General features: G+C 41.8%; 1 protein-coding gene across 6 annotated transcripts in view; it reads left to right on the plus strand.

Moving 5' to 3' along the window:
- CUX1 (cut like homeobox 1) overlaps positions 1–14,407 on the plus strand; it is a 285,116-nt gene that overhangs the window by 46,972 nt on the left and 223,737 nt on the right. For 5 of the 6 annotated variants that reach the window (XM_059829439.1, XM_059829440.1, XM_059829443.1 and 2 more), the window contains exon 2: positions 7,095–7,205. The exons of the other annotated variant lie outside the window; for it this stretch is intronic. In XM_059829439.1, coding sequence (XP_059685422.1) covers positions 7,095–7,205 — 111 coding nt within the window. The remainder of the gene's footprint in view (positions 1–7,094; positions 7,206–14,407) is intronic. 6 annotated transcript variants of the gene reach the window in all.

The raw sequence follows: 14,407 nt of genomic DNA on the forward strand, positions 1-14,407 counted from the left end.
AAGATTTCAGGGGAAATGGTTACTACTACATTTACTGGTAGAAAATTCCTAATCTACATGCAGTTGTGATTTGTGTCTATCCTTGTAATAAGTAAAATGAGGTTTATAGTGAAAATGTGCTGTTAACATCTGCAGCCACGCTTAAGGCTTTTGAAGGCATAGCCTAGGCATTGCGTCCCTGACTAGAAGTCTACCAGAAAATACCAGTCGGTCTTAAAGTTGTAATATGTGTTTCTTGCTTGGGTGGAAGAGCTTTGTGGTAAACGCAGCAGGGATTAAGCATTTTAAAATGGAAGAATAACAAAATCTTGGGATACAGTTACATTGCAGTACTTGTGGATGATTATTACAGCTTTTTATGACTTGTTCCATGTGAAACAGAAATACTGGTTCTAAGCAGAGACTGAATGCTAGTTATGATAGGTTACGTTAGAGCACCTTTTGGGGGGATTGGCATGCTGAAGTGAGTTGGTTTCTTGGGTCCTGAAATACCCGTGCTGGGCAGTGGCCGTAGCTGGTAGAAATGGGTGTCTGAGATGGGTGATCAGCCACGGTGAGTGTTAGGGCAGAGAAGGGTATCGGTGAGAGCTGGATGTATAAACAGAGTCAGCCAGAGCATAGAGAAACACTGGTTTGTATTACTTGTTCCACTCACTCTACTTCAAATGAAAAGGAAGCTTGGCGATGGAGAAATGGAGTGAGTGTCCGTCCTCAGCTCCCCCGTGTTCAGGCAGCTTCGCTCGGGGCCCGTCTCCTGCCACCGGGAGGGTATGGGGACCTGCACAGACTCTGCCTCGGTCGTACCTCTTCAGACCAGGAGTGATCGGTGTAGTTTTGCTGTTGCCTCTCTTCCCTCCTGGTGATGGAGCTGCATCGCAGAGTCACATACACCTTTCCCACCATCGCCGTGCCAAATTCACATTTCCTGTGTAGCCTTTCTGCGTATCCCCTGTTTCTGTCCACAGTGTCCATAAAGCGGAGGCTGCCGCTCTTGCCCCTGGCTTTGCTTTTCACACAAATTAAGCTTTTTAGTCCAGTTTCACTCGCATAAGCAGAGCAGGGCAGGAGTGAGCAGCCATGGCACCAAGGGGTTCTCTCTGCTTATATAGTCTCATTTTCTTCCACCTTTTGGATGGGGGAACAGAGGCTTCATAAATATCCAAGAAAGGCCAACTTCTTTCTAGAATTGTTGCCCCAAGTTGCACCAGGGGAGGTGTAGACTGGATATTAGGAAAAAATTCTTTACTGAGAGAGTGGTCAAGCATTGGAAGAGGCTGCTCAGGGAGGTGGTGGAGTCACCATCACTGGAGGTGTTCAAAAAAATGTGTAGACGTGGCACTGCGGGACATGGTTTAGTGGACATGGTGGGGTTGGGTTGATGGTTGGACTTGATGGTCTTAAAGGTCTTTTCCAACCTTAATGATTCTGTGATTGTTTTCCCAAGTGAGTAGGTTTTGGAGAGCCCATGGGACTCAACTTTTAGAGAAGCAAGCCAGCCGCTTGCAGGGCTCGGGCGGCAGAAGGGCTGCTTGGAAGCTTCCTATTATAAAAAGGGGAGGAGGACTTTGGTGTGCTAAACAGGTCAGTTGTCAGAGTGTTGCAGACCTGCTGGCTAGGTGTTTATCAAGGTATGCATCTTGTAGGGAAAGACATGCCAGCCATAAAAGAAAACAACCTTGAAACCTGTCTGCAGTGGGGCTGGAGTTTCATAATTACTCGGGGTCAACCTAACTGTGGGTTGGTGCTGAAAGAGGGGGTTCCACCCGCCCCCCTCCCTCCAGCTGTGGTTTCCCACCTCCCTTGTGTAATGGTACAACACTTTGTAGCTGCACCGGGGGCCTGAACAGGGAACTGATTCAATGCAACAACAGTTAGGAGGGGAAAGGTGGGATATTGGTTTTCGGCAGGCTTGCTTTCCTGTTGCGGCTCCCTGCGCAGTCATGTCATCATGGTCAGTGCATGGGGGTGACGGAGGCAGAATGAAGATGGACGGCTCCTGGGGAGCCTAAAAGAGGCTGGACATACTTGCATTAAAGGAAGACGATGACGTGACTGGATGGATAGATGAGGGGAGGGCAGGAGATGTTGTCTACCTTGACTTCAGCAACACTTTCAATGCTGTCTCCCACATCATCTTCACAGGCAAGCTTAGAAAGTGTGGGTTAGATGAAGGGATAGTGGGGTGGATTGAAAACTGGCTGATAGATAGACCTCAGAGGGTTGTCATTAGTGGCACAGAGTCTAGTTGGAGGTCTGTAACAAGTGGTGTTCCCCAGGGGTCAGGACTGGGTCCAGTCCTGTTCAATATATTCATCAATGACCTGGATGAAGGGATGGAGTGTGCCCTCAGCAAGTTTGCTGATGACACACAACTGGGAGGAGTGGCGGACACAGCGGAAGGCTGCGCTGCCATTCAGCGTGACCTGGACAGGCTGGAGAGCTGGGCAGAGAGGAACCTGATGAAATTCAACCAAGGCAAGTGTAGGGTACTGCACCTGGGGCGGAATAACCCCATGCATCAGTACAGGTGAGGGGCTGACCTGCTGGAGAGCAGCTCTGTGGAAAGGGACCTGTGAGTCCTGGGGGACAACAGGATGGCCATGAGCCAGCAAGGTGCCCTTGGGGCCAAGAAGGCCGATGGCATCCTGGGGTGCATCAAGGAGAGTGCGGCTAGCAGGGCGAGGGAGGTTATCCTCCCCCTCTACTCTGCCCTGCTGAGGCTGCGTCTGGAATACGACATCCAGTTCTGGGCTCTCCGGTTCAAGAAGGGCAGGGAGCTGCTGGAGAGGGTACAGCAAAGGGCTGCGAAGGTGGTTAGGGGACTGGGACATCTTTCTTATGAGGAAAGGCTGAGGGACTTGGGTCTTTTTAGTCTGGAGAATAGAAGACTGGGGGGGGGAATCTTATTAATGCTTGTAAATACTGAAGGGGTGGGTGCCAGGAGGATGGGGCCAGTCTTGTTTCAGTGGTGCCCAGTGACAGGACGAGAGGTAACAGGCACAAACTTGGTCATGGGAAGTTCCACCTAAACATGAGGAGGAACTTCTTTACTTTGAGGGTGGCAGAGCACTGGAACAAGCTGCCCAGGGAGGTTGTAGAGTCTCCTTCTCTGGAGATATTCAAAACTTGCCTGGATGCATTCCTGTGCAATCTGCTCTGGGTGACCCTGCTCTGGCGGGGGCTTGGACTACATGATCTCCAGAGGTCCCTTCCAACCCCTGTCATTCTGTGAAGACAAATTCACTTCAAGTTGATTGTTGTTACAGTGGATGGCAGACTGACCCTCCTAGTTTCAGATTTTTTTTTTTTCTTCATACTGCATGAAAGAAACCTTTTAATACTTGTTTTCTGAGGATTGCTTTTAATGACTCCTGCACTTAAGAGGATAAGACTTTGTCTTCTCTCTTCCCACTGCCTCCCTCCCACCCCTGGTAAATTTGTTGAAATGGGTCAAAGTAGAAACCCTGGAGAGAGTTCTTCAGTTATCTATGGTTTAAGCAGTGCGAACTGTCTGCCCTGAATCGATGGGACTTTGGGGCAAGGGGAAAGATAATGGTCTTGCTTGTTCTCTCTCAAAATGTACTCCAAGTAGCAACTCTCTTTTTGCAGGGGCGATTGAACGGTGGCTATTTTTGGCCAGAAAGTTTATTAGCCAGTGTTGAATCAGTGGAATTAAAGCTTCCAGGCTTTGAATCCTTTCTGTAGTCAGGTCACCACTGCGACACCTTTGAGCCCTGGTTTCTGTTTGCTTTTCATCGGAACCTTTTTGATTTCAAAGGTGTGGAGATTGATACTGAGACAAGGTCTGCTATTTTTGTTATGCTCTAAAGGACACTCCAGTATGCTTCTGTCTGTATGGTATTACATCTCCTTTTACTTAATATCTACTTAAAGAGTGGTTGCAAGGCTTGGGAAGCATGTATACCTTTGAGCGTTATGCAGTACTCAGGTTCGAAATCTCAAAGTTAATACTACTTACCCCTTAATACGTGCTTGCTTGCAGAAATAAGGCATTGGCCACGTAAAATTTATACAAAAATTGGGGTATCTCATGCGATCAGGTCACAGAAGTATGAAAAATCTTTTGTTCATGTTTGTGGGTTGTAATCCTGTATCTATTAGTATGTTTAAATAAATGAAACTTGTAGTGTACATGGTTGAGATCAAGTAAGGAAGTAAAAAATAGTGTTTTTTCCAAATAGTTTTGATTTGGGGCTTGTTAACTATGACATAGCTTGAAGATTTGATATCTCGTTTTATCTAGCTCTGTATACAAGAGCTGATATATCTACTGTTTCTCCTCTGGAATTGCATCGTACTGTACCTGTTTGTAAATGCTAGGCAAGATCTTGAGCTTTTTGGGCTTCAGCCCACAGTGTCGAATGGTTCAGTGTAGTTGCATGATGGCATTTGTCCTTGGCAATGTCTGTACCTGAGATGTTGCATAAGGAAATGTTTTGTGGTGAGAAATTATCATACCTGTCCCAGAAGGAATTCTGAAAGTAATGGGAAGGTGCCCATAGCAAGTGCATTGGGGCACTGGTATCAATCAAGCAGTGAGGGCGAGAAGGTTATTCTTCCCTTGCCACCTGACTCTTCTCTTCATAATAGCACAGAATATGATCTATGATTTATTTTTTAATCGGTTCTTTTTCTTTCTTGTCTGTAAAATGGAAGTATAGGTCTTTAAAAGTCTACTTTCCCATTTGTAAAGTTGCTTGCTAGCACTCTGTATTATAAAACAAAGCATTTAATTCTTTGGTCTACTGAAATTCCCTCTTACTTCATGATTTGTGTTTTCTTTGCTTTGCTTTAAATGTGTGCTTCCTTTTTAAATATAGTTTTCCAAGTTGCTGGCTGTACCAGATTGTTTATATTTTTTAAAAGCCTTCTGCTTAGCCGTTATATTGCTCTTTATAGTACTGCTTAACCACATTGGTTTCTGTTGCTCTTTTTTCTTGCATAAACTTAGCTGGGATGAATTTCAAATGTGGTTTATCCAACTGTTAAGTATTTCCCACTTTTCTGCAATAGATTTCACATATGTTACAGAATTCCAAACCAAGATCTGGTGGACATATTGCCCTGTTTTTTTCCTCCGAGTCAGAAATAGAGGGTTTTTTAAGCATTACAGCGACAATATTTAGGTCACTGGCTCCAGCATGCTGCCTAGCTTCAAATCCATTTGTCATATTTAGCTTATTTCCATGGATTAAGATAACTGTGGTCCATATATTTATTAGAAAAAAAAGTTTGCCTGTCTCTTAATTTTGTGGTAGTAAAGGGAGAAAAAAGTATTGATCCTTTTGAGTTGGAAACTGCAGAAGGCTTTTTTCCCGTTCAGAGGTCAAACTGTGCAGTCACGTAAAACACACGTACATCCATCCAGTCATTCAAAGTTAGAGGATTTACCCATACAAAAGTGTAACTAAGAATTTGGAATTAGGCCTTTTCACAGAGTATCTAAAAAAAATAATTCAGGGGCTGAACTACCTTTTGCTTTTTATCTGCTAGTCCTGTATGTTCTTTTTTTAAACTTGAAGAACAGAGGTTTTAGCGGGTGTCCCATAGATACCTGCTGTCTGTTGCGATTTCTAACACCTCTGCAAAAATATAGGAAGAGGCAAATCTTCCGTTTTCCCATTTTGTTTCCCCATGCTGGGTACCCAGTTCCACTGGGAAGCATGTATGATCCAACGCATAGTAAAGTTACCTGCTAACCATGTAGTAGTAACCAAATCTGCTTTACTCCCACTGTGGTTGCTGTGTGTGGTGGTGTCAAGAGATGACCTGGTCAGTGACTTGACCAGCTCCTGGGGATCTGAGATCCGACAGAAGGTCCCAGGCTTGGTTTTTCGGTCTGGTCCGTTGCAGGTTGTTGAGTTACGAACAAACGCCAGTGGCGCGGCAGGTTTTCTGGTGGACGATATTGGGGGTTTTTGCATGCCAGTCGGAAGCGTGTTGGCAGAGCGACGCGATGAATATAGCTGCAGAGGAGACCTGCTTTATGTCTTGCTCTAGCGCGTTGTTCTCACTTTTCCTGAACTTCTTTCTCAGAGCCAGGTTGTTCCCCTTTCGAATTTATAAGGGGGGAAAACAGTGCCAAATTCCTCTTATGAATCCTTGGTTATAACTCCAAGTGGGAATGATGTACATAGCTGAGCGGAGGGTTTAGCCTTTATTTTTTTCATGTTACGTGGAAATACTGCAGAAGAGGAGTAAACTGACACGGAAGATTGAGTGTTGTTGGTTTATGCGCTGATAAGTGACCCATTCAGTCTATTATGGTGACATTTGGAAGCACAGCACTGAGTAAAGAAACTGGGATGGGGATAACGCACTCGGACAAAGCTGGGCAATGGTCTGTAGGCTGAGCCTGTACTTCAGCCCAGTAGAAGCTGTTGGAAGACGATCTGGCATTCATCAGATGATTAAAAAAAGATGTGTTTTGGGGAGGAAACGGGGATATCTGCTAATAATTTTAGAGGAATAAATTCCAATAGCAGGAAAATATAATATTGTATTCAAATAAGGAAAGACTTAAATGGAAAAAGAGCATTGCAGTGGCAGTATAGAGTTTTATACAGTATGTCATTTGAAATTAAGAGTGACTGAAGCGTAACCAGTCTAGGCTGAAGTATAAGGTTAACCAATATTTGAGCTAATCATAACTTTTTTTGATAGAGTAACTAAAAAAAAGGGAAAATCCAGTCTCTTTAAAAAGCAGGCAGGTGAAAATAAACCTGGCTTGAACACGTCCAAGATCTGTGGTCTTGACTGTGTTTGGGAAATGATTAGGAGGTGTGTATTGCATGCTACTGCTGCTATCCTGGGTGATGCTGTGCTAAAACCATGAATGCTTTTGAGAAAAATGGTGATATTTTGGTTGCAAGATGGAATCAAAAAGGTGTAGAACTTTGATATTATTTAGGAGGTCCAATTTCTGGAAGCTTGGTGCTTTGTTCTGTACTGTTCTGTAGTCCAGCTGTCTCGATATTCCAAATTGCATGATGTACATATGAGCTTTTGTTTTTATCTCTGTGAGAAACCGAGCTCTAACCATAATTCCTTTTTTGTTTTGTTTTTCTTGACAGAGAGAGCTCGATGCCACAGCAACAATATTGGCTAACCGGCAAGATGAAAGTGAGCAGTCTAGGAAAAAACTTATTGAGCAAAGTCGCGAGTTCAAGAAAAACACTCCAGAGGTAAGGAGAAAAGCTATTCCAGTCTGAGTTTCTTGCAGTAGTATATGGTATTGGGTCTACTTAAGTGTTTTTTTTTTTCCCTCTTAATAGTTTGTTTCCGTGATTTTCTCATATGTATTGCTAAGCCCACCATCTTAACTAAGACTGCTTATCTTTGATGGCTTTCTCCTCAGACAGTTTTTGCGTTCTGTAAATAATGAAATATGAATTGATGTTTTTAGAGGAAGTATGAACATTAGCTTTCAAACAGGCTTGCTCTAAATTTTGTAATAATGTAAAACCTGGAGAATTGCAAAAAAACGCCACTCTTCTTCACTAATCCAAACTCTCTTAGCACTTGTATGTAGAAAGTGACATTTCGCTGCCTAAATAAATCTATATCAAGGGCATAACTTCAAAGATGCTCATTTTTCCATCAAAAATGAAATTAAGTTTTGCTGTTGATTTCACTGGAAATGCAACAAGGTCAGTGCTGAGCCCTTTAGAAAACCGCACTCGGAGGATGCGCATGGCACGGGGCAGGTGGTGTGTAAAAGGTGTCAGGACCGATGCTCGGCAGACCCCGGAAAGGTGAACACTGCGTGCAGGAAGCTGGGAGTACTTCAACTCTTCCGTGCTCACATCCAGTGTGCGTGTCTGTGTATATGTATACATAGTTATATCGAAAATACATATAAACTCATTTTGTTAACTAATGAATGCATAGCAATGTGTAGGGCTGGCTTGTTTGTTTGTTTTGTGGGTTTTTTTCCCCGGTGATTGCCAGCAATCTGTTCATCCAGGAGCGTTCTAGGGTTTCAAAGCCCATTCCAGATAACCGATACACAAGTATTGGTTCCTTCCAAGTATCTTCCTGGGAGAGAAGCAGCAGGCAGCTTTTCTAACCTTTATTGCTGCTTCTCAAGTAGCAGATGCTGCTTTGCTTCATGTTGGTACAGAGGGAGAGGTGCTGGAGGGTCTGACCCCCAGAGGGGAGAGGGAATGTCGGAGCAGGAGTGACTTACAGGGAAGGGGGAGAGTTCAGCTGATGCCCTGAGAAGGCTTTGTGGGGCAGAAAACGGTTCTCTTTGTTTGAAAAAGAGAAAATTTGGGGACTGCAGCTTTGAAGGGACAGAACCTTTTTAAAAGGAGCAAAAGAATATGGAGAGTGAATGCAGTAGCTCCAAGAGGGTGAGGAATGACTTGAATCCCCTTTGCAGGAGAGAGGCAAACTATTGGGAAGAAGAGGAGGAAGGAGAGAAGTGAAAGAATACGGAAGGTATAGGAAATTGTACAAAATCCAGAAAATAAACAGGCTTCTGGGGACGCGTTTTCAAATTGTTTGCTAGAAGCTTAAGTTCATTCTACAAGACCTAACTTGAGTTTCCTGCTGCCTTCCTTTTTTTTTTTCCCCTATAAGGAGAATGACAGATTCTTCAGAATGTGGCTATAGCTGCCAGCTCCTAGCTGATCGCATGTTTGCAGATGTGTTTCAGGATGGTTTCTTTCGGTCAATTTTATTTTTATGGAGCAAAAGGTTACTGTGAGGAGGAAAAAAAAACAACCCACAAATCCCAACCAACACTGCACTTAAGTGCATTGTGAGAGGGCCTTGGTAACTCAGTGGGAGTAGGATGTGCAGAGGAAAATTATATACTCTGTATAGCTACTTCAAGAGATATAGTGGGAAAACGATATGCAATTAGTTCTTTGCAGTGAGCAAGATAGGGAAGTTAAATCATTTGATGGTATGGTTTTAAATATAATTTTACAAAATGTAAGTCTGTAGCCGCTATTATTTTCCAAAATATTATATGGAAGGTTGCCTTATTGATTCAGGGACTAGGTTCAAAACAATGGCTCTGAACATCCCCAGTGTTTGGGGAGATTTGGATCTCTGCTAGATTTCTTCATCCTCATCTTTCGTCCTGGGACTCCTATGAAACCACGTTCCTTTTATAAGCTTGTGTGGATTTTTTTTATATTCTTTCTTTCTCTGTCTTCTCTGCTGTGATGCTCTTTCTGCAGCTTTGTTTCTGAACAGCAACACAGTCTAACTCCTCTTCTACTTTCTTTGGCAGAATTAAAAAATGAAAACGGGATCAAAGAATTAGAAGAAAGTGTCCGACCTGTAATGATAGCCAGCTGTAACAGACTGGATATGCAGTTATGGCTCCCAGGGGCATGGGGGAAGTAGCTGAGATGTCCAAGGTCTGATAGGGCCACCCTCTCCTCTCCTGCCCGAGGTCTTGGTGGGGTAGATGTGGGTGTGTAAGAGGCAAAATGGGAGTGAGGCAGTGTCCAGCTGTCCTTGCTGGAAAACCTCACTGGTATTGCTCTTTACACAAAAGCTTAAGCTTGTGCACTGCCATGTTCATCTTCAGCTGTTTTCTGCACTCCCCAAAAAGAAGGGAAGTCTGTGAATACTTCCAAAACTGTCGAAGCTTTGAGAAGACAGCTGAAAATGAGAAGGCAGGATTATTAACTACTCGACCTGATTTTTTCCAAAACTGCAACTTTGTCTGGAAACCTACCCAGTATGGTGAGAACATCCTTGAGGTGGACAGGAAACACACAGTTTCCAAACTGATACATTTATGTTACTAAAACATCAAACATACTCTTTTAATAACAAAAAAGAGTTCCGTAGTAGAAGACCAGCTTGCATGCAGAACCGTTCTTCAGATAAATAACCTAGTGTACAGCTTAATGTAAATTTCCACAATGAAGTAACATCTTTCTTGGTATAAAAAAAAACCCCAAAACCACAAAGATGGAATTGTAAAATGTAACAATTTGTTTCAGAATTCTGCTTTCCGTTTTCTTTTTCATTCTGCATGCATCCCTGTCAGTGCAGCAGTGGTTTAGTCTATTCCAGCATCTCTTTTCCTCTGCTGTAGCCAGTCAGACCATAAATCAGGAGACAAGTGTCGATTGCCTTGACTTTCCTATCCATTGCTGTCTGGGATGTCCTCTAGACTTTCCATAATGTCTGCTGCAAGCAATCTCCTGTGTAGCAGAAAAGGATTCAAAAAAATTACTAATGAAGTTAAGGATATTTATACTTGTGTTTCTTTTTACTTTGAAATGTGTGACACATCTATTTGGGTCATTTCTGCCTTCCTTGCGAATTATCAAATTGCTGCAAAAGAAATACAATATTTTCACGTTTATAGGAATGACTATAGGGCTTTTGGTATTTAAAAATTTTAAAATACTACTTCTGACTTGGCATACTGGGAAATGACTCTGGGAAGAAGTATCTCATGTTTGGGAACCTTATGAGAACAGAAAATTCGGTGGTGATTGTTACATACAGAAACTTTTGGAAAGGGTTCTTAATTCCTGTTATTCCAAAAATACTTTTTACCTCCTCGCACCTTTTAAGAGGTCGTATCAGATGTGCTGCTCATAGATGTTTTGGGGTATTTTCAGTCTCAATTTATTTCCCCCTGAGCAGCTACTGCAGAAGGCTGTGACTGGTCAGGAGATTGCTTCAAACATCAATTTTATGTGACTGTTACTTGGAAGACATCTCAAAATACATCATGTGAATTGCCACCCTGCATCAGATGATTATTTTCTTATGGTGATAATTCCTGAACTATTGTGACTAACTGTGATACTTCTTGGCTATTTTAACCTCTGTGAAATTCTTGGTCTAATTCATCATGTCTTCATATGGTGATTCTGGTGTGAATAAGCAAATGTTTGAATGACCATCTTTGAGAATTTTTTTTTGTCTTTAAATAATTTTTAGTCTCTAAATAATTTCAGTTGCACAGGTTAATAATTTTTGGTGCAAAGTGAAGATACTTCCTAATATTGATAACTTTACCTTCGTTTCTACCCAGATTCCTAGTTGAGTAACGACTTTTACTTACCTGTTTCTGTTTTAAACATTGAAAAGCTTAGCTGGTATGTCCAGTGGTGCATACTTTTAAGCTAGTCAACAACAATAGTGACAGAATATCAGAAAACAAGTAACTGAGTAAGCCTAGACTTTGTAAATAAGTAATATGTAATTGTTAAGTACTCGTGGAGAGGGAAGACAATAATACTTAAGACTGTTTAACCTATAACTCTCCATTGCTTTCCTTTATGATTTAGCCATGTAAACTGGATAATGCTGAGCTATGTTGGTTATTACCAGGCTCCCCTGAAACACGGGTCATTAAACTGAGCACAAGACAAAAAACCAGCCTGAGCGGCCTGGGCCAGCAGCTCTTGGGACGTAAAATAAGGTACTAGTTTTCTAATGTGAGAGCATGAGCTCTAAAAAACCGGGCAGATATGACATGCCTACGTAAAGCATATATTGGGATACAGGAGCTTAGCCTGCGAGCTTGTTACTTTGGTCGCTGGTTTTTTGGCTGATGGTAAGTTGAACTGATAATTCCTCACTGTTGTTGCTCTTTTAGTGTTTCTGGGTTGCAGATGTACTCTATCGGTGAGATTTAGAAAGTCAAGATTACCTTTAAATGCTCAAATTGACACCTGTATTTTGTAAAGCAGATTAAATTTTGGGTCAGCCGAGTTATGGAAGGACATGGGAGAACCTATAGACCTAGACAGCATAAGTATGTTCTCAAATAAATAGCTTTAGAATGCCCTGGAAAATGCAATATTGGAAGGTGCCAGAAAACAAAATAAATGAGCATATGAAAAGCATCTCTTAACACTGACTGAATGGACGTGGCTGCCTGCTGGCCCCAAGCACTTTCATGGATAAATGCTAAGTTCTGCAGTGTGACAGCGATGTTGCCACTGAGGACCAGCCAGTGCCGCGCTGTTGTGCGTATTCCCATCAGCTCGTGTGCGTGTGTTAATAGAAGTTGGTGCAGCCACTTTCAATGTATTTATGCTGTATGTGTCATTTGACATGACCAATTCTGCGCTGCCGTGGTTGATCTCTAGTCAGTGATGTTACCTGGCTTTCACTGTTGGCCTTGTTACCTGAACTGCTGCCACCGTCCCCGTCCTGCTCGGTTATGTTTCTGCAGTGCCACTGCTGCAAAAGAGAAAGAAAGATGAGGCTGTAGAATTTTTTTGTTACAAAAGTAATAGTTTTATTTGTGACATTACATATTAGGGTGATGCGCATTTTTAAGATGTGTGGGGTTTTTTAGAGAAAAAACCCAAACAACCCCACATTATAATTGCCAGTCACAACTAACTAAATGAACACAGTTATTATGCAAGGGCTCAATTTTTTAAAATTTTTAAAATCCGTAAATTCTTAGTCTCCAGTCCAGTGTTTCTGGATCATTCTATCAAATTACCCAGTCTCTACAGCAAGAGGTAATCAAATCAAGCTTAAAAAAAAAAGAATATTAAATCTGCTGGTTGAATTAGTTCTTGAAATGAGAGGAGTATTTTTCTAATTGTTGGTAGTGAATTGTGTTGATTCCTAACAACTTTGCACGGTCAACTTTGGTCTGGCCTGTGTAACAAAGTGGAAAATAATAACATGCCTAGAAAAACTACTGAGAATACATAGTCTGTTTGGAAATAGTTGATGCTCTCGGTGTCCGTGTGCATAGGGGTGAATATTGATTTGCTGCCATCTAGAGCTGGGTTGTTCTACTCCCTGGGTTTTTTTAAATTTTTTTTTAATTCACTTTCCTGGTGTGCCTGACAGTACATCGCGTGTGGATGTTCCTTCCTCCCCTTCACCAGGAGCCATATGGGAATCCTGTTAATTTTGGGTCCTGACATACGTGACAGATTTATGTAAAATCTAGCTAACATAATACATCTAAATGCAGTTAGTACAATTTGTAAATAGTAAATGCCGCAGTGCACGGTAGGGAATAAAAAAATAACCACCTTTCTATGTATTTCCTGACTTACTACTTAAAAATTATTTCACAAAAAAGATGAGGAAGAGAAATGCTGCTGAAGTTCTCCCTTCCTTCTCTCTTCCCATGACTCTGAAAAGGAGATTTTTAAGAGGTTTTCGTTAAGAAGAAACAAATTTGCAGTTAAGCAGTCTGTTCAGAAAGAATCTTTTCTATTAATTTGTATGACTCAAATGCAATTATCAATGTTCGTGTGATACTATTATAAAATTGTTTTGTATCTTTAAGAATCTTCATATATTTAAAACCTTCGCAGAATGCTAAATACACAGGATACTCTTCTTACTGAGTTAAAACATCACCGTTTCCTTCCATTAAAAACAAAATTACAAGAACAGAGACGTATAACTTACCTTGCAGGTTTGGAACAAGATGAATACCTTTCCTTTTAGGATAATGATATTTAGGTGCCATGTCCTCCCTTTCAATGTTTTTATTGAATATTAGCATTTTCGGAAGAGGTTCTGTTCGCAAGGTAAATTATGTTTATGGTAATTTGTACTACATGGGCTTGTTATTTCAAAAGCTAAATGAAGTAGATTATTATTATTATTATTATTATTGACTTTTTACAGAAAAAATAACATAGCTCCATGTCTTCAAATGTAATCTAAAAACTAGTCTTGTGGAGTCAGTTAGGTTCAATCAGTTCAAAGCTTATCTGGAGGTCCCTTATTCATGAGTTCTCAAGAATTTCATTGTCATTATTTAATACATATTTGACTTTAGCATATTCTAATTGTTAATAGGAAAAACATCAGTGTTTCTGACATGCTTTTCTATATTATGATCTCTTGCTGCCTTTTCACTTCATTGGAAGTGAGGGAACAATAAAAGAATTGTAATTCACGGCTGTATTTTTCTAGGACTCTCATAAAACTGACCTCCATTTTTCTGGCACGTTGACCATTCTCACCACTACAATTACTAGACGTTATTAATTTTTTTTTTTTAAAAAAATGATCTTTATCACTCAGAAAAAGCTAAGCCAGAGTCTCTGGCAGATGGCATCTCCCCTGCTATTTGCTGTGCACACATCACTTGATGCTCGCAGTGATTCTTGCTAGAGCTCAGCGCATTGAGGAACAGCAAATCCAAGCCAGGAACAAACCTCTTTAACACGTCTTTATCTGGCGTACCTGCCTAATTTCCTCTTGCAGTGTAGTTGTGAACACTCCCCCCACCTCCCCTGAGCCCTGGGTCAGTTGGCTGATTGAACTGGCGTCCTCGGTTCGGTAGAATTGCGCTTCTGGGTTGTTTTCCAGAAGCAAACGATTTTGCTTTTCTGAGCGGGGAGACGCGGGCGGCAGAGGCTGGGGGCGGGCGGCAGACTGCGGCCTTGCAGACCTCTAGAATTTAGCG

This window comes from Gavia stellata, chromosome 25, assembly GCF_030936135.1.
Source record: "Gavia stellata isolate bGavSte3 chromosome 25, bGavSte3.hap2, whole genome shotgun sequence".
Classification (NCBI taxonomy): Eukaryota; Metazoa; Chordata; class Aves; order Gaviiformes; family Gaviidae; genus Gavia; species Gavia stellata.